The sequence below is a fragment of the Nerophis ophidion genome, linkage group LG12, assembly GCF_033978795.1.
Source record: "Nerophis ophidion isolate RoL-2023_Sa linkage group LG12, RoL_Noph_v1.0, whole genome shotgun sequence".
Lineage (NCBI taxonomy): Eukaryota > Metazoa > Chordata > Actinopteri > Syngnathiformes > Syngnathidae > Nerophis > Nerophis ophidion.
This window is the reverse complement of record NC_084622.1, coordinates 56,382,808-56,408,484: the sequence shown is the minus strand read 5'-3', so window position 1 is coordinate 56,408,484 and position 25,677 is coordinate 56,382,808. Positions and strand designations below refer to the sequence as shown.

At 43.1% G+C, this 25,677-nt stretch overlaps 1 protein-coding gene across 5 annotated transcripts in view; it reads right to left on the bottom strand.

Annotated features, from left to right (window-relative positions):
• Nucleotides 1-25,677, bottom strand: part of mtss1la (MTSS I-BAR domain containing 2a) — a 118,654-nt gene that overhangs the window by 16,068 nt on the left and 76,909 nt on the right. For 3 of the 5 annotated variants that reach the window (XM_061917831.1, XM_061917832.1, XM_061917834.1), the window contains 8 exons: nt 19,911-19,985; nt 16,178-16,335; nt 12,895-13,002; nt 12,673-12,770; nt 4,038-4,170; nt 1,665-1,739; nt 1,324-1,479; nt 848-1,021 (listed from right to left, as the gene is read on the bottom strand). In XM_061917831.1, coding sequence (XP_061773815.1) covers nt 848-1,021; nt 1,324-1,479; nt 1,665-1,739; nt 4,038-4,170; nt 12,673-12,770; nt 12,895-13,002; nt 16,178-16,335; nt 19,911-19,985 — 977 coding nt within the window. The remainder of the gene's footprint in view (nt 1-847; nt 1,022-1,323; nt 1,480-1,664; nt 1,740-4,037; nt 4,171-12,672; nt 12,771-12,894; nt 13,003-16,177; nt 16,336-19,910; nt 19,986-25,677) is intronic. The other 2 variants (XM_061917833.1, XM_061917835.1) reach the window with 1 other exon arrangement.

Sequence of the window (25,677 nt, the reverse complement as noted above, 5' to 3'; positions counted from 1 at the left end):
TATCAATATTAGTTATAATTTCAGCATAGCAGTGATTAAAAATCCCTCACTGACATTATCATTAGACATTTATAAAAATAATAAAAAAGAACAATAGTGTCACAGTGGCTTACACTTGCATCGCATCTCATAAGCTTGACAACACACTGTGTCCAATATTTTCACAGAGATAAAATAAGTAATATTTTTGGTTTGTTTAATAGTTAAAACAAATTTACATTATTGCAATCAGTTGATAAAACATTGTCCTTTACAATTATAAAAGCTTTTTTTTACAAAAATCTACTACTCTGCTAGCATGTCAGCAGACTGGGGTAGATCCTGCTGAAATCCTATGTATTGAATGAATACAGAATCGTTTTGAATCGGAAAAATATCGTTTTTGAATCGAGAATTGAATCGAATTGAAAAAATCGATATATTATTGAATCGTGACCCCAAGAATCGATATTGAATCGAATCCCTAATACATATACATATATATATATATATATATATATATATATATATATATATATATATGTATATATATATATATATATATACTCCAAAGACATGCACCTGGGGATAGGTTGATTGGCAACACTAAATTGGCCCTAGTGTGTGAATGTGAGTGTGAATGTTGTCTGTCTATCTGTGTTGGCCCTGTGATGAGGTATCGACTTGTCCAGGGTGTACGACGCCTTCCGCCCGATTGTAGCTGAGATAGGCATCAGCGCCCTCCGCGACCCCAAAGGGAATAAGCGGTAGAAAATGGATGGATATATATATATATATATATATATATATATATATACATATACATATATTTGTGAACATACACATAGTATTCCAATGGATTCCTTACCTTTGCTATAATGCTAGCTGGGCCAATTCTCGCTCTGTTTGTGTCCTCTGCCTGCATCCCATACACCTTCGGACTGGGCGGAGCTTCCAGCTCCCTCATCTTATCCATGGACTCTCTCCTGCGCTGCAAAGTGCTGGCCAACGACGGCTCACACTGGTTTGATTTGGCCCACTCCTGTGGCAACACACACAAGAATAAGACACCCCCAAGGATGCACCGGCCCACCATCCTGCTGGTTTGGCTCATGCACTGGTTAGATGCCGAGGTAGACACGTGCAGGCCACAATGGAGACTGGGTCAGCGTTGTTAAATGACAGAGCCACCTCAGTTTACCACATCTTTTCGAGGGGGAAAAAGATTGGAAAAACCGAGCTTGATGAGCGACAGAAAAAGGTGACAGAAAGAGCAATCAGGACATGTGCAACACCAGAAGCAATAACGTTGTAACAAAAGTCAAACTGCAAACCAAAACAAACCTTCCAGCTAGGGACCTTTGATGTGGGTGGGGGGGTGTTGGCTCCGGGGGAGTGGTTAAATGTGGGGGACGCAGGAAGTATGACAGACAGAGGCCTGATGGTGCCAGTGTGTGAGAAAGCAGGGCGGAAGGTGCCGAAGGATGAGCATGAGCCAAACTGCAGAACGACACACAAGTCTGAGTCAGAGCGCTCAACATCCACAAATAGCCTGATTGCACTGAAGCTGTCCACAAGAGCCCGTGGGCCTCTTTGAGCTCTGGCTAACAATGTGGACTGTTTGTTTGCGTGTGACCCGGTTATCTCATTGATTGGTTGATAGGCGACTCGCATGCTGTACTAACCGCTGTGGGGGAGTTGCACTCGCTGACAGACTGGCAGGTTTCTGATGCCTCAGAGGAGGCGGAGCTCGTTGATTTCTGGGGAAAGGGAAGATGGAGCAGAAATAGTAGGGGAGAGGTGGACGTTGAGACACAAAGGTGGAGGATATGAGAAGCAAAGAGGCGGTTGGTGAGGACTGCTGATGAGTTTCAGGGGGATGGATGTTGTTGCCTCCATGTCTCCCAGTCGTAAGATCATTTATTCCGAAAAGAACCTTGCATTAGTTGCTATGCCGGCCTGCTGCAATATGTACGTGAATAACTTTAGTGGTCCGCTGGGATACAAATAACAACATCATAACGCCCAACCGAGCTCGGAGAAGGGTTTTGTTTGAAATGCAAACATGACTCCTTCATCTGAGATTGACAAGGCGCCCAATTAAACAGGAGTTTGGAAAGAAAAACAGGGGCTTGCTGTACTCTTGTTAGACAAGACCAAAGGTTCTTAGTTATTTTCTGTCACGTCCCCTTTTATAGACCAAATATGGACCTGATAATACAAACCCCGTTTCCATAAAAGTTGGGAAATTGTGTTAGATGTAAATATAAACGGAATACAATGATTTGCAAATCATTTTCAACCCATATTCAATTGAATGCACTACAAAGACAAGATATTTGATGTTCAAACTCATAAACTTTATTTTTACTTTTTGCAAATAATAATTAACTTAGAATTTCATGGCTGCAACAAGTGCCAAAGTAGTTGGGAAAGGGCATGTTCACCACTGTGTTACATCACCTTTTCTTTTAACAACACTCAATAAATGTTTGATAACTGAGGAAACTAATTGTTGAAGCTTTGAAAGTGGAATTCTTTCCCATTCTTGTTTTATGTAGAGCTTCAGTCCTTCAACAGTCCGGGGTCTCCGCTGTCGTATTTTACGCTTCATAATGCACCACACATTTTCGATGGGAGACAGGTCTGGACTGCAGGCGGGCCAGGAAAGTACCGGCACTTTTTTTTTACGAAGCTACGCTTAATGTGGCTTGGCATTGTATTGCTGAAATAAGCAGGGGCTTCCATTAAAAATATGGCGCTTGGATGGCAGCATATGTTGTTCCAAAACCTGTATGTACCTTTCAGCACTAATGTTGCCTTCACAGATGTGTAAGTTACCCATGCCTTGGGCACTAATGCACCCCCGTACCATTACAGATGCTGGCTTTTGAACTTTGCGTCGATAACAGTCTGGATGGTTCGCTTCCCCTTTGGTCCGGATGACACGATGTCGAATATTTCCCCCAAAAATTTGAAATGTGGACTCTTCAGACCACGGAACACTTTTCCACTTTGCATCAGTCCATCTTAGATGATCTTGGGCCCAGAGAATCCGGCGGGGTTTCTGGATGTTGTTGATAAATGGCTTTCACTTTGCATAGTAGAGCTTTAACTTGCACTTACAGATGTAGCGACCAACTGTATTTAGTGACAGTGGTTTTCTGAAGTGTTCCTTTTTTTTTGTCCTGTCCAGCTTCTCAGGCAAATCATATAGTTGATGTAAATCCCCATATCGGCTGTTCAGATTTACTTTACAAAAGAGAAGTGTAGGATCCTTCTTTTGTTTCCTTATTTGAATTTGACTTTATTAAATGTATTTATATTATCATTTGGTGCAGCCATGCCGGAGCAGGAGGGGATAGGAAGAGTAAAAAAGGAAGACAGAGGGGGAAATTGTTCCTGAGCCCATGTGGTGATATCCTTTAGAGATTGATGTTGGTTTTTGATACAGTGCCGTCTGAGGGATCGAAGGTCACGTTCATTCAATGTTGGTTTCCGGCCATGCCGCTTACGTGGAGTGATTTGTCCAGATTCTCTGGACCTTTTGATGATATTATGAACCGTAGATGTTGAAATCCCTAAATTTCTTGCAATTGAACTTTGATAAACGTTGTTCTTAATATGTTTGACTATTTGCTCACGCAGTTGTGGACAAAGGGGTGTACCTCGCCCCATCCTTTCTTGTGAAAGACTGTGCATTTTTCGGGAAGCTGTTTTTATACCCAATCATGGCACCCACCTGTTCCCAATTAGCCTGCACACCTGTGGGATGTTCCAAATAAGTGTTTGATGAGCATTCCTCAACTTTATCAGTAATTTGCACACAAAAAAAATGTTTATCAGATTGAACATCCAATATGTTGTCTTTGTAGCATATTCAACTGAATATGGGTTGAAAAGGATTTGCAAATCATTGTATTCCGTTTATATTTACATCTAACGCAATTTCCCAACTCATATGGAAACGGGGGGTTGTACTTTTTTCCAGGGGGTCTCGCCCCTACGGTAGAAGTACTGGACCTGACTCAGGCGCTTAAGGTGGCTGTGATGACTACCTGGCTGGTGAAGTCAGAGGGCATGGGGGAAGGCGGCTTGGAGTGGGTGTTGGCGTCCTGGGAGACAAATCCTGAGTCGTGAGAGGAGACGCTGCTGAGCCGATGCGCTCCCGCAGAAGGCATCTGGAGAAGACTGAGATGAGAAGGGAACATGGGCACGGATTAGAAGGCAGTCTTCTCTGTCTCTTGCAGTCGCATAATGATTAAGTGCTTTGGTATGTGCAGCATGCATTTATCCATCTTATGGGAGAAGAAAAAAGCATTGGGGCACTGAGCCACATACAAGCTTGTAAGCTTCTGTGTCTGGAGAATTTGTATCCTTTGAGTCACCAAACGGCAACCTGCATTAAAATTGGGACTTTTCTGCACAACGCTGAAAAGTTGCTACTGGTCCGACGTGTCCTTAAACAATATAAAGAAGCCAAAACCTTGGCCAGCTGTCCAAATGTTCATCATGTTTAATGAAGGGACAGCAAGACACAAGCAAGCAGATGAAATGATAAATGGGTTGTACTTGTATAGCGCTTTTCTACCTTCAAGGTACTCAAAGCGCTTTGACACTACTTCCACATTTACCCATTCACACACTGATGGAGGGAGCTGCCATGCAAGGCGCCAACCAGCAACCCATCAGGAGCAAGGGTGAAGTGTCTTGCTCAGGACACAACGGACGTGACCAAGTTGGTACTAGGTGGGGATTTGAACCAGGGACCCTCGGGTTGCGCACGGCCACTCTCCCACTGCGCCACGCCGTCCCTAAAGAGTAAATGAAGACCATTTACTCCAAAAAGCAAACATATTTGCTAGTTTTTATTTAAAATGATTGTGTTTATTGAGATTAAAATATCAGCACACGTGCATTGTGTATATCGCACTGTCATTCAGAGGACTTACATTGCCTGCGGAAAGTATTCACAGCGCTTGACATTTTGTTATGTTACAGCCTTATTCCAAATTGGAATAAAATAATTTTGCCCTGAAAATTCTACACACAATACCTTATATTGACAATATTATTGTTTTTTTTTTTTTTAAGTTGAAACATTTATTAAAAATATATAACAAAAACATTAGTAGCGGCAGGAACTGAGGGACGAGCCAGGATAGAGGGAAAGATGAATGCATCATAGTACAGAAACATCCTGGATGAAAACCAATGATTCCCATTCAAACTGACAGGTGTTACAAAGAGAAATGGGAGAAACTGCTCAAAGATAGGTGTGCCAAGCTTGTGGGATCGTATCCAAAAAGAGTGGTGGCTGTAATTGCTGTCAAAGGTGCATCAACAAAGTATTGAGAGAAGGCTGCGAATACAAATGATAAATAAATAAATGGGTTGTACTTGTATAGCGCTTTTCTACCTTCAAGGTACTCAAACCGCTTTGACACTACTTCCACATTTACACACACATTCACACACTGATGGAGGGAGCTGCCATGCAAGGCGCCAACCAGCACCCATCAGGAGCAAGGGTGAAGTGTCTTGCTCAGGACACAACGGACGTGACGAGGTTGGTACTAGGTGGGGATTGAACCAGTGACCCTCGGGTTGCGCACGGCCACTCTCCCACTGCGCCACGCCGTCCCTAAAGAGTAAATGAAGACCATTTACTCCAAAAAGCAAACATATTTGCTAGTTTTTATTTAAAATGATTGTGTTTATTGAGATTAAAATATCAGCACACGTGCATTGTGTATATCGCACTGTCATTCAGAGGACTTACATTGCCTGCGGAAAGTATTCACAGCGCTTGACATTTTGTTATGTTACTGCCTTATTCCAAATTGGAATAAAAATAATTTTGCCCTTAAAATTCTACACGCAATACCTTATATTGACAATATTATTTTTTTTATTTTTTTTAAGCGGAAACATTTATTAAAAATATATAACAAAAACATTAGTAGCGGCAGGAACTGAGGGACGAGCCAGGATAGAGGGAAAGATGAATGCATCATAGTACAGAAACATCCTGGATGAAAACTAATGATTCCCATTCAACCTGACAGGTGTTACAAAGAGAAATGGGAGAAACTGCTCAAAGATAGGTGTGCCAAGCTTGTGGGATCGTATCCAAAAAGAGTGGTGGCTGTAATTGCTGTCAAAGGTGCATCAACAAAGTATTGAGAGAAGGCTGTGAATACAAATGATAAATAAATAAATGGGTTGTACTTGTATAGCGCTTTTCTACCTTCAAGGTACTCAAAGCGCTTTGACATTACTTCCACATTTACCCATTCACACACACATTCACACACTGACGGAGGGAGCTGCCATGCAAGGCGCCAACCAGCACCCATCAGGAGCAAGGGTGAAGTGTCTTGCTCAGGACACAACGGACGTGACCAAGTTGGTACTAGGTGGGATTTGAACCAGGGACCCTCGGGTTGCGCACGGCCACTCTCCCACTGCGCCACGCCAAATGTGATTATTTTATGTTTAATAATTGTGTACATTCAAAAAAAAAAAAAAGCTTTTCACAGAGTCATGATGGGGTATTGTCTGCAGAATTTTGAGGAAAAAATGTATTTATTACATTTTGGAATAAGGCTGTAAGATAACACAATTTGGAAAAGGTTAGGCGCTGTGAATACTCTCTGGATGCACTGTAAGTTTGAGGCCAAAGTTACACATAAATTAAAAAGTTACAGGCATTTTTATTATATGGGCTTGGTGGAGGTCTATACTTTCCGAGTGCTTTTGTAGTTTATTCAGGAAGTTAATTTGAGTTTGTAATGGTCGTATAAAAAAATCAATCAATCAATAAATAACCTGTATAGATGTTGAAAATATCCTGCTGGAAATGTAATAATAATCATAACAATGTTAACTGTATCAACAATTTTTTTGTGACGGGTGCCCTTTTCTTCCTGGTTTGAGCCCCTGGCCTTCAAAATGTCTGTGCACGTGCCTGGTATTAAAATATAGTTATACTGGCAGACAACAAATATTTAAAGGCCTACTGAAACCCACAACTACCGACCACGCAGTCTGATAGTTTATAAATCAATGATGAAATATTAACATTGCAACACATGCCAATACGGCCTTTTTAGTTTACTAAATTGCAATTTTAAATTTCCCGCGAGGTATCCTGTTGAAAACGTCGCGGAATGATGACACTTATGTTGACGCGTGTTTGTGACGTTATTGGTTGGAGCGGACATTTCAGCCCAGCACCACTCACGGCTAAAAGTCGTCTCTTTTCATCGCATAATTACACATTATTTTGGACATCTGTGTTGCTGAATCTTTTGCAATTTGTTCAATTAATAATGGAGACGTCAAAGAAGAAGGCTGTTGGTGGAAAGCGGTGGATTGCAGCTGCCTTTAGCAACCGAAACACAGCCGGTGTTTCTTTGTTTGTTGTGAAGCTTTTACTCAGAGCGGTCAAGCGAACATGTTTCTCTACCACATGTCAACCAATTGTGATATTAAGTCGGCACTTACCGGAGACTTCAGCGGATTATGCGACCTCCTCCTGCAGCTGTCAAAAAGGCAGCTGTGATTTTGGCTCCTCCATTGGCTTCTCTCAGAGACACTGGCGTTCACCGCAGCCCTCCGACTTTCAGGTATGACTTTATAATCTCACTAAAACACTAGTAACACAATAAGCTGATAAGGGGTTTTCCAGAATTGTCCTAGTAAATGTGTCTTATAACATCTGAATCGCTTCTTTTTTTTTCTTTCTAGTGCTTCACTCTAACTTTCCTCATCCACACATCTTTCATCTTCGCTCAAATTAATGGGGAAATCGTCGCTTTCTCGGTCCGAATTGCTCCTGCTGCTAGTGGCTATGATTATAAACAATGTGAGGATGGGAGGAGCCCTACAACCTGTGACGTCACGCGCACATCGTCTGCTACTTCCGGTACAGGCAAGGCTTTTTTATCAGCGACCAAAAGTTGTGAACTTTATCGTTGATGTTCTCTACTAAATCCTTTCAGCAAAAACATGGCAATATTGCGAAATGATCAAGCATGACACATAGAATGGACCCGCTATCCCCGTTTAAATAAGAAAATGTCATTTCAGTAGGCCTTTAAAAGCGAATGCACAGACCAAGATATGTTTATTCTTCCAGAATAAAGTTCACTCTCATATGCTTTGAAACTGTAGCTGTGATCAATAGCGAGAACATGAAGCGCAATTCTAAGACCAAACACAGATCGCTCAAGAAGTATCCACAGAAGTATGAAATAAGTCTGTGAAAAACAAAGGTGCTTATAAAGCCCAATATGAAAGATTTATAACAAATTCATTTATAGCACAGCGATGTGCAAATGAGCGTCCACATTGAATGGATTTTAAAGGCCTACTGAAAGGAGATTTTCTTATTTAAACGGGGATAGCAGGTCCATTCTATGTGTCATACTTGATCATTTCGCGATATTGCCATATTTTTGCTGAAAGGATTTAGTAGAGAACATGGACGATAAAGTTTGCAACTTTTGGTCGCTAATAAAAAAGCCTTGCCTTTACCGGAAGTAGCAGACGATGTGCGCGTGACGTCACGGGTTGTAGGGCTCCTCACATCCTCACATTGTTTACAATCATAGCCACCAGCAGCTAAAGCAATTCGGACTGAGAAAGCGACAATTTCCCCATTAATTTGAGCGAAGATGAAAGATTCGTGGATGAGGAAAGGGAGAGTGAAGGACTAGGAAAAAAAAAAAAAAAGACAAGTGCAGTGGGAGCGATTCAGATGTTATTAGACACATTTACTAGGGTAATTCTGGAAAATCCCTTATCTGCCTATTGTGTTGTTAGTGTTTTAGTGAGATTAAGTAGTACCTGAAAGTCGGAGGGGGGGGGGGAAGTCTCTGAGGGAAGTCACGGCAGCTGCAGCAGGACGGAAACTCTGCTGATGTCTCCGGTAAGAGGCGACTTATTACCACAATTTTCTCACTGAAAAACCGCCAGTTGACATGTAGTCGGGATCCATGTTCGCTTGACCGCTCTGATCCATAGTAAAGCCTCATCTTCGGGAATTTTAAACAAGGAAACACCGGCTGTGTTTTTGTGGCTAAAGGCTAAAAGCTTCCCACCTCCATCTTTCTACTTTGACTTCTCCATTATTAATTGAACAAATTGCAATAGATTCAGCAATACAGTTGTCCAGAATACTGTGTAATTATGCGATCAAAGCAGACTACTTGTAGCTTGGATCGGGCTGGAAAATAATGTCCGCTACAACCGGTGACGTCAAACGCACGCGACGTTTCCAACAGGACACTTCGCGGGGAAATTTAAAATTGCAATTTAGTAAACTAAAGCGGCCGTATTGGCATGTGTTGCAATGTTAATATTTCATCATTGATATATAAACTATCAGACTGCGTGGTCGGTAGTAGTGGCTTTCAGTAGGACTTTAAGCATTAACAATAAGTTGTTCCGTGACGGGAAGATTGTCTAAGAGTGCTTGGATGCAACTGCCGAGACTTACGTGAAGTTATCTATCATTGAAACAATAGGAAACATGCAGATTGATTCTCAACTGTGGTACATATACCACTCGTAGTAAGCGAGTGGTATGCCAAAGAATCAGTTAATTAATTATTGTAATGATGTGACTCGAGCCATTATCAAAGGTTCCTCCCCCTTCAATGGAAGCCGTTACAATCCGACAGCTGCAGGCCCGCCGTTTTCGACACTAAAACTAACCATTAAGACACAAACAGAACCGTCCTACTCTTGTCATTTCTATCACGCAACACGCGTGGGAACTGAATGTTTGCCACATCCTCCGCTTACATCTGCCCTTTCCCAGCCTCCAAGCCAATCAATCATCAATCAATGTTTATTTATATAGCCCCAAATCACAAATGTCTCAAAGGACTGCACAAATCATTACGACTACAACATCCTCGGAAGAACCCACAAAAGGGCAAGGAAAACTCACACCCAGTGGGCAGGGAGAATTCACATCCAGTGGGACGCCAGTGACAATGCTGACTATGAGAAACCTTGGAGAGGACCTCAGATGTGGGCAACCCCCCCCCCTCTAGGGGACCGAAAGCAATGGATGTCGAGCGGGTCTAACATGATACTGTGAAAGTTCAATCCATAGTGGCTCCAAGACAGCAGTGAGAGTCCCGTCCACAGGAAACCATCTCAAGCGGATCAGCAGCGTAGAGATGTCCCCAACCGATACAGGCGAGCGGTCCATCCTGGGTCCCGACGAGCGGTCCATCCTGGGTCTCGACTCTGGACAGTCAGTACTTCATCCATGGTCATCGGACCGGACCCCCTCCACAAGGGAGGGGGGGACATAGGAGAATGAAAAGAAGCGGCAGATCAACTGGTCTAAAAAGGAGGTCTATTTAAAGGCTAGAGTATACAGATGAGTTTTAAGATGAGACTTAAATGCTTCTACTGAGGTAGCATCTCGAACTGTTACCGGGAGGGCATTCCAGAGTACTGGAGCCCGAACGGAAAACGCTCTATAGCCCGCAGACTTTTTTTGGGCTTTGGGAATCACTAATAAGCCGGAGTCTTTTGAACGCAGATTTCTTGCCGGGACATATGGTACAATACAATCGGCAAGATAGGCTGGAGCTAGACCGTGTAGTATTTTATACGTAAGTAGTAAAACCTTAAAGTCACATCTTAAGTGCACAGGAAGCCAGTGCAGGTGAGCCAGTACAGGCGTAATGTGATCAAACTTTCTTGTTCTTGTCAAAAGTCTAGCAGCCGCATTTTGTACCAACTGTAATCTTTTAATGCTAGACATGGGGAGACCCGAAAATAATACGTTACAGTAATCGAGACGAGACGTAACAAACGCATGGATAATGATCTCGGCGTCTTTAGTGGACAAAATGGAGCGAATCAACACGTAGAACACATGTAAACAAAAACACACACAGGCAGAGAAAGCTGCACGAAGCAATGATGCCTTCAAGGCCATGGGAAACCACAACATCTGCTAAACATTGAAAAAAACTACACGTGGAACATAACATAACAAAGGACCCGGTCCGTTACAGTATAAATAAAATGGAAAAATATGATCCAAAATGTCTTAAATATACTGGTTAAATAAAACATCTGCCTTGCTTTTAATGAATACTTAGGCCTACTAGGCTACTGCGTTGTAATGTTGGTCATTAAGGGACGGTGTAGCGCAGATGGTAGAGTGTCAATGCCAGCAAGTTCAGGGTTCCAGGTTAAAATCTTTTGCCTCCCTAGGGGTCATGGTTAGTTCCTTGCATGGCAGCTTCCACTATTAGTGTGTGAATATGTGAATGTGACCTAGGTATCATTCCAGGTATAGTAAAGCGCTATATAAATACAGAGCATTTACTCTTTGAGCTGTAATTTCAATGTTTATTTATATAGCCCTAAATCACAAATGTCTCAAAGGACTGTACAAACCATTACGACTACGACATCCTCGGAAGAACCCACATAAGGGCAAGGAAAACTCACATCCAGTGGGACGCCAATGACAATGATGACTATGAGAAATAATTTGACCCCCTTAAAATGCTTCAAAACTCAACAAACTGGACACACACATCAGGACTGGCGAAAATTGCAATCTAATAAAAAAAAACAAATCCCAAAACTCAAAATTGCACTCTAGCGCCCCCTAGGAATAAAACACAGAAAAAACTGCTCCTAGGAAGAAAACACAGACAAAACTACTTGTAACTTCCGGTAGGAATGTCGGAGCGACATGAAATAAAAACCTCTATGTAGGTCTCACTTCAGCAAAAATCAACAGGAAGTTGGCATCTACCCCTTCAAAACAAAGGTTTTGTAAAAACCCGTCACCTTTTTTCAAACATTATCTCCTCTGAGCGCGTTTGTCGTGTCGGCTTCAAACTCACACAGGAGAGAGATTGAACCCTTCTGATTAAAAGTTATTAAAAGAGTTTTAATAACTGCTCCGATTTAGATTTTACAGGCCTTCGAAGAGGGCTTCACGGTGGCAGAGGGGTTAGTGCGTATGCCTCACAATACGAAGTTCCTGCAGTCCTGGGTTCAAATCCAGGCTCGGGATCTTTCTGTGTGGAGTTTGCATGTTCTCCCCGTGAATGCGTGGTACTCCGGATTCCTCCCACTTCCAAAGACATGCACCTGGGGATAGGTTGATTGGCAACACTAAATTGGCCCGAGTGTGTGAATGTGAGTGTTAATGTTGTTTGTCTATCTGTTTTGGCCCTGCGATGAGGTGGCGACTTGTCCAGGGTGTACCCCGCCTTCCGCCCGATTGTAGCTGAGATAGGCGCCTGCGACCCCAAAAAGGGAATAAGCGGTAGAAAATGGATGGATGGAAGCCTTCGAAGAACCCCTGCGCTGATGCTGCTAAGGAAGCATATATCTCTATTGTATTATTCATTGTTCATTAGTTGTGCTTCGCCCTCGTGTGAAATATTTGTTAAGATGTCTTCCGGCTAGCTAAGGCTTATCCGGGCTCGGGTCGCGGGGGCAGCAGCCAAAGTCGGTCCCGTCTATCGCTGCTTGCAGCTTTAATTTGTCTAGTTTCAGTGTCACCCTTCTGAATGTCATTCAGCCTGCTGACAACGTTCTTTGGTCTCCAGAGTCGTGATATGAGAAAAGTGTTAGACAGACACAAAAATAAAGGAAGACAGTGGAATAATGTGCATGTGAGTGTTTAGGGTGTACCTGCACATGCTGCTCTTTCTGGAGCTGATGCTGCTGGGGGAGGAAGGAGGTGTCTGATAGGACCAGGTAAAGTCGGAGCCTTTTAGGTCCCGGATCACCTGTGGCAACACAACGACATGATATTAACACTGTTGCATATGAAAAGTGGCACAGAAAATTGGACGAATGGCCAAATGGCGGGTATTTTTGCAGCTTTGGTGGGGATATTTGAATCCTTTCTACCTGTTCACTGGCTGGAGGGAGTTTGTGCGGGTCTTCAGTTAGCACTGTGAGGTCATCGACAATGGCCTGTAAGTGTGTTGTTTCTCCCAGCATGGCTATCTCAACATTCTGTAATGTAAACAGATATAATACTAATATTAGTCCAAACAGATGTTTTGTTGATATACATACAACGTTAAGGGCCCTGATTTACAATGATCTAAATACACCATGCAAAACAGCGTTGACTAACAGCGTGTACTAACATTGTTTGTACAATTCATGATCAGTGCAGACCGCCTTGACCGGATTTTGCATGTACCATACGGGGTATCGGCACAGAGACACTCTCATTTGCTGCACATTCATGTAATCTTGCTACGATCTGCAGCGTTTTGCTATGTTTACAAACAAGTAGGAGACATTTACAAAGTTTTATGGGTATTATAGAAGCAGTCCTGCAGTGCATTAACAATGACACCACTTTTTTTTTCCACTGAATGTGCATGGGAGGGAGGATGCCCTTATGTGCTTAAGACTGACAAAATGCATACTTCAAGAAGTTTTGCATCATATAGAATACATGTTAGTAATACAACCCCCATTTCCATATGAGTTGGGAAATTGTGTTAGATGTAAATCTTAACGGAATACAATTATTTGCAAATCCTTTTACAGCCCATATTCAGTTGAATATGCTACAAAGACAACATATTTGATGTTCAAACTGATAAACATTTAATTTTTTGCAAATGATCATTAACTTTAGAATTTGATGCCAGCAACACGTTACAAAGAAGTTGGGAAAGGTGGCAATGAATACTGATAAAGTTGAGGGATACCCATCCAACACTTATTTGGAACAACCCACAGGTGTGCAGGCTAATTGAAAACAGGTGGGTGCCATGATTGGGTATAAAAGCAGCTTCCATGAAATGCTAAGTAATTCACAAACAAGGATGGGGCGAGGGTCACCAATTTGTAAGCAAATTGTCGAACAGTTTTAGAACATTTCTCAACGAGCTATTGCAAGGAATTTAGGGATTTTACCATCTACGGTCTGTAAAATCATCAAAAGGTTCAGAGAACCTGGAGAAATCACTGCATGTAAGCGATGATATTACGGATCTTTAATCCCTCAGGCGGTACTGCATCAAACACCGACATCAGTGTGTAAAGGATATCACCACATGGGCTCAGGAACAGTTCATAAAACCACTGTCAGTAACTACAGTTGGTCGCTACATCTTTAAGTGCAAGTTAAAACTCTACTATGCAAAGCAAAACCCATTTATCAACAACACCCAGGAACGCCGCCGGCTTCGCTGGGCCCGAGTTCATCTAAGATGGACTGATGCAAAGTGGAAAAGTGTTCTATGGTCTGACGAGTCCACATTTCAAATTATATTTGGAAACTGTGGACGCAGAGTCCTCCGGAACAAAGAGGAAAATAACCATCTGGATTGTTTTAGGCGCAAAGTTCAAAAGCCAGAATCTGTGATGGTATGGGGGTGCATCAGTGCCCAAGGCATGGGTAACTTACACATCTGTGAAGGCACCATTAATGCTGAATGGTCCATACAGGTTTTGGAGCAACATATGTTGTCATCCAAGCAACGTTATCAGCATGACAAGGCCAAGCCACGTGTTACAACAGCGTGGCTTCGTAGTAAAAGAGTGCGGGTACTTTCCTGGCCCGCCTGCAGTCCAGACCTGTCTCCTGTCGAAAATGTGAGGCGCATTATGAAGCGTAAAATACGACAGCAGAGACCCCGGACTGTTGAACGACTGCAGCTCTACATAAAACAAGAATGGGAACGAATTCCACTTTCAAAGCTTCAACAATTAGTTTCCTCAGTTCGCAAACGTTTATGGAGTGTTGTTAAAAGAAAAGGTGATGTAACACAGTGGTGAACATGCCCTTTCCCAACTACTTTGGCACGTGTTGCAGCCATGAAATTCTAAGTAAATTATTATTTGCAAAAAAAATTAAGTTTATGAGTTTGAACATCAAATATCTTGTCTTCGTAGTGCATTCAACTGAATATGGGTTGAAAAGGATTTGCAAATCATTGTATTCCGTTTATATTTATATCCAACACAATTTCCCAACTCATATGGAAACGGGGTTTGTATATATACTTTGTGAAAACACAAACTTCATTAAGAAAAATATTAAATAACACCAAAATGCATCAAGTGAATTAGCTTTAATCAGCCCCTTAAGTCATCTAGCAGATATGAAATTATAAAAGGATGTGTCTGCATAGATGAGGTGTCTAATATTTTTTTAATTTCTGACCATTCAAAACCATTGAAACGTACACATAGAATGGATGATTTTCTGTCCACCGTGTGTTTTTGCAGTGCAGGCACTCCTAACTCACAGCCGTGTAAGTAACTGTCAGTTTCCGCCTTCTTTTCGAACGTGCCAAATAAACTGCAAAAGTGTGCTCTCAAAACGGTAATGAGTGTTGAGAAATCACATTGCGCGTGCTGTATATAATGTGCAGTGGTATAATAAAAAAAAAATACAAGAGTAAAATAGTTTTCCATATATTATATTACATACGTTGTGAAATAAGTTATTTACACAGAAAACAATTGTAAATGTTTATTTACATACCTTAATTGTTTCCAAACGGTGCCTGTAACACGGCAGTAAAACGATTGAGTTGAGTTTATACCAAAAAGTTCTATTTTGGTTTCATCTGACCACATGACATTCTCCCAATCCTCTGCTGTATCCATTTCTGTATAAACTCAACACGTCGTGTTTGGAGGAAGAAGAATACTGAGTTGCATCCCAAGAACACCAGACCTACTGTCAAGCATGGGGGTGGAAACATCATGCTTTGGGGCTGTTTTTCTGCTAAGGGGACAGGACGATTGATCCGTGTTAAGGAAAGAATGAATGGGGCCATGTATCGTGAGATTTGGAGCCAAAACCTCCTTCCATAGGTTTGAATGGTTGACCAAATACTTATTTTCCAACATAATTAACAAATAAATTCTTTAAAATTCCTACAATGTGAATTCCTGGATTTTTTTTTCACATTCTGTCTCTCACAGTTGAAGTGTACCTATGATGAAAATTACAGACCTCTGTCATCATTTTAAGTGGGAGAACTTGCACAATCGGTGGCTGACTAAATACTGTTTTGCCCCACTGTATCTTCCACGACTGTATGTATCGGTTGATATCGGAACCGGTAAATAAGAGTTGGACAATAGCGGAATATCGGCAACAAATCCATTATCGGACATCTCTAGCAAAATGTCATCATATGTACGGGTTTCTCACCACAACGGGCTGCAGCAAGTTAATGAATGCACAATAGCGCCCTCTCTCTTCCATTAGGGCTCTGCGCACAGCCTGCTTCTCCGTCTCTTCCATGAGCAGGTACAGATCGCTGACGTCCTGCATGGCACTGTCCAGCTGTGGGCGCAGGTTACCCCGCCCTGTTATAGGCGTGCGTGCAGAGACACAGAAGACGGGGTAGAATGAGGGAGTGGGAGTGGGAGTGAGGACGGCAGGAGGGAGCCAAATATGATAGGCAATCATGGGGAGTGGAGACAAGCGTGTGAACAGCGTAGCAGAGAAAGGAGGGGAGGCAAAAATAAAAGATGATTAGAAAACACAGTGACAAAGTGCTTGTTTATTCGAGGGGTTCATGTCCATGGTAATGGGAGGACAATGATGCATGTCAGAGATAATGACTGGTGATGACTTGAAGACCCTCAAATGTATGCAATGTGGGGGGGGGGGGAAATGAGCTAATCAAGACTACATTTTACTGTGACGCTAGGAGAGATGAACAAAAGCACAAAAGCATGTGAGAAAGATGTGATGAAGATCAATGAGATGCCACTTTGTTTGGATTTGAATGTACAAACACTGCCAGTTCAATGCATCCTCATTTCATGACTATATTATGAGCAAATATACTGCATAATGATGTGAGTACTATTTAAATGGTTGTTAATGGATTCAGAAGCAGCTTACACTTACATATTTGCCTATCTTGATTCAGTTTTTGTTCACCCCAGGGGTTCTGTATGAACATCCGTGGGTGTCTAGAACAAATTAATTGGATTTGAATGATCTATTAAGGGGAAAATATTGATCTGGTTTTTGTTCCATTCTGTTTTAGACTGACCTTTTCGAACGGATCGCTAATTTTAAAAAAAACTTTGTACCACTGTAGCTATTTTGTGACTATTTGCAGAACACATGACGTTCTGAAGTTAGCGGCTTCACTATATCACCAAATTAAAAATATTGCATATTTCAAGCACAAAATGGCAAACTGAACTAACATTAGAGCGCCATCTCCGGGTTGGGGAGGAGACCCTGCCCCAAGTGGAGGAGTTCAATTACCTAGAAGTCTTGTTCATGAGTGGGGAAAGAGTATCAATCAATCAATCAATCAATGTTTACTTATATAGCCCTAAATCACTAGTGTCTCAAACCACTACGACATCCTCGGTAGGCCCACATAAGGGCAAGGAAAACTCATACCCAGTGGGACATCGGTGACAATAATGACCCAGTGGGACGTCGGTGACAATGATGACTGTGAGAACCTTGGAGAGGAGGAAAGCAATGGATGTCGAGCGGGTCTAACATGATACTGTGAAAGTTCAATCCATAATGGATCCAACACAGTCGCGAGAGTCCAGTCCAAAGCGGATCCAACACAGCACCGAGAGTCCCGTTCATAGCGAAACCAGCAGGAAACCATCCCAGTAGATCGTGAGATCAACAGGCGGATCGGTGCGGCGTCTTCAGTAATGCGGACGTTGTATCGATCCATTGTGGTGAAGAAGGAGCTGAGCCGGAAGGCAAAGCTCTCAATTTATCGGTCGATCTACGTTCCCATCCTCACCTATGGTCATGAGCTTTGGGTCATGACCGAAAGGATAAGATCACGGGTACAAGCGGCCGAAATGAGTTTCCTCCGCCGGGTGGCGGCTCTCCCTTAGAGATAGGGTGAGAAACTCTGCCATCCGAGAGGAGCTCAATGTAAAGCCGCTGCTCCTTCACATCGAGAGGAGCCAGATGAGGTGGCTCGGGCATCTGGTCAGGATGCCACCCGAGCGCCTCTCTAGGGAGGTGTTTAGGGCACGTCCAACCGGTAGGAGGCCACGGGGAAGACCCAGGACAAGTTGGGAAGACTATGTCTCCCGGCTGGCCTGGGAACGCCTCGGGATCCCCCGGGAAGAGCTAGACGAAGTGGCTGGGGAGAGGGAAGTCTGGGCTTCCTTGCTTAGGCTGCTGCCCCCGCGACCCAACCTCGGATAAGCGGAAGAATATGGATGGATGAACTAACATTATTCAAATTACAGTAACAGAACACACTCTTCAGTATAATGGACACTGATTGGCTTTGATTTAGCAAATACTATTAAATAAGTGGGGCTTCACGGTGGCAGAGGGGTTAGTGCGTCTGCCTCACAATACGAAGGTCCTGCAGTCCTGGGTTCAAATCCAGGCTCGGGATCTTTCTGTGTGGAGTTTGCATGTTCTCCCCGTGAATGCGTGGGTTCCCTCCGGGTACTCCGGCTTCCTCCCACTTCCAAAGACATGCACCTGGGGATAGGTTGATTGGCAACACTAAATTGGCCCTAGTGTGTGAATGTGAGTGTGAATGTTGTCTGTCTATCTGTGTTGGCCCTGCGATGAGGTGGCGACTTGTCCAGGGTGTACCCTGCCTTCCGCCCGATTGTAGCTGAGATAGGCGCCAGCGCCCCCCGCGACCCCGAAAGGGAATAAGCGGTTGAAAATGGATGGATGGATGGAAAGGTAACCATCTGGATTTTATTTCATTTCTAGAGGGCTCTCATGATATTAAAAATAATATTTAGAATGTCGTACACAGTTTTTATTTCGTCCTCGACAATATTTGATTTTTAATTAATAGTTCCTTCTCTGCAAAAAATGTACCACGGTCAGGTCCTAAACAAAGAAATAGTGATAAACGAGGTTTTACTGTACATTGTTAAATTAGACACATTGAAGTGGTAACAACTGTACCTAATATTGTGGCCAAAAAAGAAAATACCTGTCGATGGAAAGGATCCTAATTGGAAGGACAAAAAATTGTGTAATGCTGATATTTTTGGCTATGTAAACATTTTGTATTAACAATTGTATGTTGTTAATACAAAATTGTGTTTGTCGAATCTTAAACAGGTTTGTGGTGAAAATTGCATTTGTGCGATGACAATAAAGACCATATCATACCATATACCGTTTTAATGTTATGCTTGCCTGTTTGTTACAAGTCATATCGCACCAATTATGTTCTATTTATCATGTGACGTCCGCCATCTAAGTTGTGTATTTAGTACAAACAAGGGTCCTCTGTATTTTCCAAAGTAAATGAAATATACGTATAAATTGTAAGTGGACCCAAACTTTGTGTATTTAACTTTGTCAACCGCGGTGAAGGAATTTTGTGCTTAGCCTCCAACATGCAATGCTTTATGTGTTTTGATTGATTGAGACTTTTATTAGTAGATTGCACAGTACAGTACATACTCTGTACAATTAAATGGTTATACCAGAATAAGTTTTTCAACTTGTTTAAGTCGGGGTCTACGTTAATCAATTCACGGTAACTGGCAGTGTGATGATGGTCGTGATGCCTTCAAGAACTAACACATGCATTGCTCATAAACTAAGCCGAGCAGACGTACCGATAAGCTCTAAAGTTGGGGAGGGGGAACATGGCCAGACAGAAATCAAAGAGGGCAGGGATCAGGCAGGGAGAGAGAAGAACAAGCAATGTTAGCGATGTCAAATCAGGACAAATTGGATGTTTGACAAAGCTGTGCCAAAAATATAATAATGCAATTCTGATTACAAGCAGTAGTGGAGCAAATACATCATTTTAAACAAGAGTAGCAGCTAATAACAATTATAAAACCATTGCAGCAGCCTGTAAAACTGTGCTAGTTTTGGTGTAACTCCTGCATCAAACTCTAGATGGCGTCAGTTCACTTACTGTACAAGACACAGCACACAAACTCACCTTTTCTTGCCTTTTTCTGAAGTTTGATGGTATCCAATGACTTCCGTTTAATTTCTTGACGAGCCCGTTTATATTCTGTCAAATGTCAGACACAAAGACCGTCAAATATGCAGTGCATCTGGAAAGTATTCACAACTCTTCACTTGTTCCACATTTTGTTATGTTACTAGCTTTTTCCAAAATGGAGTACATTCATTTTTATCCTCCAAATTCTACAGACAATAACCCATAATAACAATGTGAATAATTTTTTGTTTTAATTATGCAAATGTATTAAAAATAAAAACATTTTACAAATGCGTGTACCTAAGTATTCAAAGCCTTTGCAATACTTTGTTGATGCACCTCTGGCTGCAATTACAGTCTCACGTTTTTTTGAATACGATGCCACAAGCTTGAAACATCTATCTTCGGGCAGTTTCGCCCATTCCTCTTTGCAGCACCTCTCGACCTCTGTCTCTGTACATTGCTGCATACTGTAGCCTTTAGGGGTGTGGGGAAAAATCGATTCGAATATGAATCGAATCGAATACGTTGTGCGATTAAGAATCGATTCTCTTTTTTTTTTTTTAAATCAATTTTTTTAAATTATTTAAAAATAATAACAATTATTTATCAATCCAACAAACCAATACACAGCAATACCATAACAATGCAATCCAATTCCAAAACCAAACCTGACCCAGCAACACTCAGAACTGCAATAAACAGAGCAATTGAGAAGACACGGAACAAACCAAAAGTAGTGAAACAAAAATGACTATTATCAACAACAGTATCAATATTAGTTATAATTTCAGCATAGCAGTGATTAAAAATCCCTCACTGACATTATCATTAGACATTTATTAAAAAAAAAAAAAAAAAAGAACAATAGTGTCACAGTGGCTTACACTTGAATCACATCTCATAAGCTTGACAACACACTGTGTCCAATGTTTTCACAAAGATAAAATAAGTCATATTTTTGGTTCGTTTAATAGTTAAAACAAATTTACATTATTGCAATCAGTTGATAAAACATTGTCCTTTACAATTATAAAAGCTTTTTTTTTTTTAAATCTACTACTCTGCTAGCATGTCAGCAGACTGAGGTAGATCCTGCTGAAATCCTATGTATTGAATGAATACAGAATCGTTTTGAATCGGAAAAATGTCGTTTTTTGAATCGAGAATCGAATCGAAAAAAATCAATATATTATCGAATCGTGACCCCCAGAATCGATATTGAATCGAATCGTGGGACACCCAAAGATTCACAGCACTAGTAGCCTCCTAGTTCCTGCCACTGAAAAAGACCCACACAGCATGATGCTGCCACCACCATGCTTTACTGTAGGGAGGGTATTAGCCTGGTATCCTCCAAACATGACGCCTGGCCATCCATCCATCCATCCATCCATCATCTTCCGCTTATCCGAGGTCGGGGTCGCGGGGGCAACAGCCTAAGCAAGGAAACCCAGACTTCCCTCTCCCCAGCCACTTTGTCTAGCTCTTCCCCAACGTGTCCTGGGTCTTCTCCGTGGCCTCCTACCGGTTGGGACGTGCCCTAAACACCTCCCTAGGGAGGCGTTCGGGTGGCATCCTGACCAGATGCCCGAACCAACTCATCTGGCTCCTCTCAATGTGAAGGAGCAGCGGCTTTACTTTGAGTTCCTCCCGGATGGCAGAGCTTCTCACCCTATCTCTAAGGGAGAGCCCCGCCACACGGCGGAGGGAAACTCATTTCGGCCGCTTGTACCCGTGATCTTTATCCTTTCGGTCATGACCCAAAGCTCATGACCATAGGTGAGGATGGAACGTAGATCGACCGGTAAATTCAGAGCTTTGCCTTCCGGCTCAGCTCCTTCTTCACCACAACGGATCGGTACAACGTCCGCATTACTGAAGACGCCGCACCGATCCGCCTGTCGATCTCACGATCCACTCTTCCCTCACTCGTGAACAAGACTCCTAGGTACTTGAACTCCTCCACTTGGGGCAGGGTCTCCTCCCCAACCCGGAGATGGCACTCCACCCTTTTCCGGGCGAGAACCATGGACTCGGACTTGGAGGTGCTGATTCTCATTCCGGTCGCTTCACACTCGGCTGCGAACCGATCCAGCGAGAGCTGAAGATCCCGGTCAGATGAAGCCATCAGGACCACATCATCTACAAAAAGCATCGACCTAATCCTGCGGTCACCAAACCAGGTCCCCTCAATGCCTTGACTGCGCCTAGAAATTCTGTCCATAAAAGTTATGAACAGAATCAGTGACAAAGGACAGCCTTGGCAGAGTCCAACCCTCACTGGAAATGTGTTCGACTTACTGCCCGGCAATGCGGACCAAGCTCTGACACTGATCATACAGGGAACGCCTGGCATTCACTTAAAATAGTTTAACATTTGTCTCATTAGACCAGAGTATTTTGTTTCTCATTGTCTGAGAGTCTGAGGTACATGTTGGCAAACTTTTTACTAAGAAATGGCTTCCCTCTGGCGACTCTACCATACAGATCTGATTTGTTGATTGCTGCAGAAATGGTTTTCCTTCCGTAAAGTTCTCACAAGTCTGGAAAACACACAGAAGAAGGCTGTAGCTCTGACAGAGTGATCATCAGGTTCTTGATCAACTCCTGACTTGACTCGGATGAATGCAGCAATTTTCACATTGTCATTATAGGGTCGGGGTCGGGAACCTTTTTGGCTGAGAGAGCCATCCATCCATCCATCTTCTTCCGCTTATCCGAGGTCGGGTCGCGGGGGCAACAGCCTAAGCAGGGAAACCCAGACTTCCCTTTCCCCAGCAACTTTGTCTAGCTCTTCCGGGGGGATCCTGAGGCGTTCCCAGGCCAGCCGGGAGACATAGTCTTCCCAACGTGTCCTGGGTCTTCCCCGTGGCTTCCTACCGGTTGGACGTGCCCTAAACACCTCCCTAGGGAGGCGTTCGGGTGGCATCCTGACCAGATGCCCGAACCACCTCATCTGGCTCCTCTCGATGTGGAGGAGCAGCGGAGACGCTGAGAGAGCCATGAAAGCCAAATATTTTAAAATGCATTTCCGTGGGAACCATATAATATTTTTTTAACACTAAATACAACTAAATGTGTGCACGTAGTAAGTCTCATTCTTTTTAGTGACATTGTTATTCTGAAGCTAACCTGTTGCGATCCGTGACTTGGATCTTCACATGTTGTTTATTTTTCCATCTTTGTTTCATTCTCCGTCTGACCCGTTTATTTCCTGTTTTGTCCATCACTATGGTTACTCATTAGTTCACCTGCTACACTCGGTCCGCACACCTGCTTCAGCTAATCACCCTCCTTTATAAGCCAGCCTCTTCTGTTTATTCTTTCTGGGACTCTAATTTGCTCACATGCAACAAGTAACGTCAGGTATTTTTTTCTCGCTGGCTCATTAGCTAAGCCACCTTATTGTCATCTTTAGCTCACATGCTAATCATCTTTGTTTTTACTTTTTGTGCCATCGTGCCAAGTCTTAGTTCTTTATATTTCCTAGCTTTCACGCTAGCGTCTTTTGTTTCCCTTTTTATTAGCTCCAGTGTTTTTGTTCGGAGCTCACTTTTTGTTAATAAATTTGTTAGATCTTAGCTTTGTTGTCTTCTTTGTTTGACGCATCCTCGAGGGAATCGAACCCGGTACCACAATGCCGAACCGGCGTTACATAACCAATAATAAATAAAATACTTCTTACCCTTAATGCGACTTCTTGAACAGGTGCGGTAGAAAAAACGGTCGGATGGATTAAAATGCATGAGAATTGTTTTATATTTTGAACGTTATTTTTAACACTGTGATTACCGGGGGAATTATTCGTTACTTATCGTGTTGAACAATGTCTGCTAAGATTTATCTGAGGGCCAGATGCAGTCATCATTGTTATTGTAATATTTTTGTAATATTTCCCCATTATTTACTTTTTATTTTTTTTAAATTGATCTCAACTCCAGCCGAGTGTGAAGCGACCGGAATGAGAATCAGCACCTCCAAGTCCGAGTCCATGGTTCTCGCCCGGAAAAGGGTGGAGTGCCATCTCCGGGTTGGGGAGGAGACCCTGCCCCAAGTGGAGGAGTTCAAGTACCTAGGAGTCTTGTTCACGAGTGAGGGAAGAGTGGATCGTGAGATCGACAGGCGGATCGGTGCGGCGTCTTCAGTAATGCGGACGTTGTACCGGTCCGTTGTGGTGAAGAAGGAGCTGAGCCGGAAGGCAAAGCTCTCAATTTACCGGTCGATCTACGTTCCCATCCTCACCTATGGTCATGAGCTTTGGGTCATGACCGAAAGGATAAGATCACGGGTACAAGCGGCCGAAATGAGTTTCCTCCGCCGTGTGGCGGGGCTCTCCCTTAGAGATAGGGTGAGAAGCTCTGCCATCCGGGAGGAACTCAAAGTAAAGCCGCTGCTCCTTCACATCGAGAGGAGCCAGATGAGGTGGTTCGGGCATCTGGTCAGGATGCCACCCGAACGCCTCCCTAGGGAGGTGTTTAGGGCACGTCCAACCGGTAGGAGGCCACGGGGAAGACCCAGGACACGTTGGGAAGACTATGTCTCCCGGCTGGCCTGGGAACGCCTCGGGATCCCCCGGGAAGAGCTAGACGAAGTGGCTGGGGAGAGGGAAGTCTGGGTAACCCTGCTTAGGCTGTTGCCCCCGCGACCCGACCTCGGATAAGCGGAAGATGATGGATGGATGGATGGATGGATCTCAACTCTGTAGACTGCTGCTGGTATTTTAATTTTCCTGAAGGAACTCTCCTGAAGGAATCAATAAAGTACTATCTATCTATCTATCTATCTATCTATCTATCTATCTATCTATCTATCTATCTTTCATCTCCGTAATATCGCTAAAATTCGCTCCATTTTGTCCACTAAAGACGCCGAGATCATTATCCAAGCGTTTGTTACGGCTCGTCTCGATTACTGTAACGTATTATTTTCGGGTCTCCCCATGTCTAGCATTAAAAGATTACAGTTGGTACAAAATGCGGCTGCTAGACTTTTGACGAGAACAAGAAAGTTTGATCACATTACGCCTGTACTGGCTCAGCCAAAAAACAGCCAATGGATATAAAAATTGCCGAATTACAAACATGAGGACATGAGTTTTCATTTTGGCCATGCCACTTCTCAGTAAAGAAACATTAAAAGTAAATAAGAAAGTTTGATCACATTACGCCTGTACTGGCTCACCTGCACTGGCTTCCTGTGCACTTAAGATGTGACTTTAAGGTTTTACTACTTACGTATAAAATACTACACGGTCTAGCTCCATCCTATCTTGCCGATTGTATTGTACCATATGTCCCGGCAAGAAATCTGCGTTCAAAGGACTCCGGCTTATTAGTGATTCCCAAAGCCCAAAAAAAGTCTGCGGGCTACAGAGCGTTTTCCGTTCGGGCTCCAGTACTCTGGAATGCCCTCCCGGTAACAGTTTGAGATGCTACCTCAGTAGAAGCATTTAAGTCTCACCTTGAAACTCATTTGTATACCCTAGCCTTTAAATAGACCTCCTTTTTAGACCAGTTGATCTGCCGCTTCTTTTCTTTCTCCTATGTCCCCCCCTCCCTTGTGGAGGGGGTCCGGTCCGATGACCATGGATGAAGTACTGGCTGTCCAGAGTCGAGACCCAGGATGGACCGCTCGTCGGGACCCAGGATGGACCGCTCGCCTGTATCGGTTGGGGACATCTCTACGCTGCTGATCCGCTTGAGATGGTTTCCTGTGGACGGGACTCTCGCTGCTGTCTTGGAGCCACTATGGATTGAAC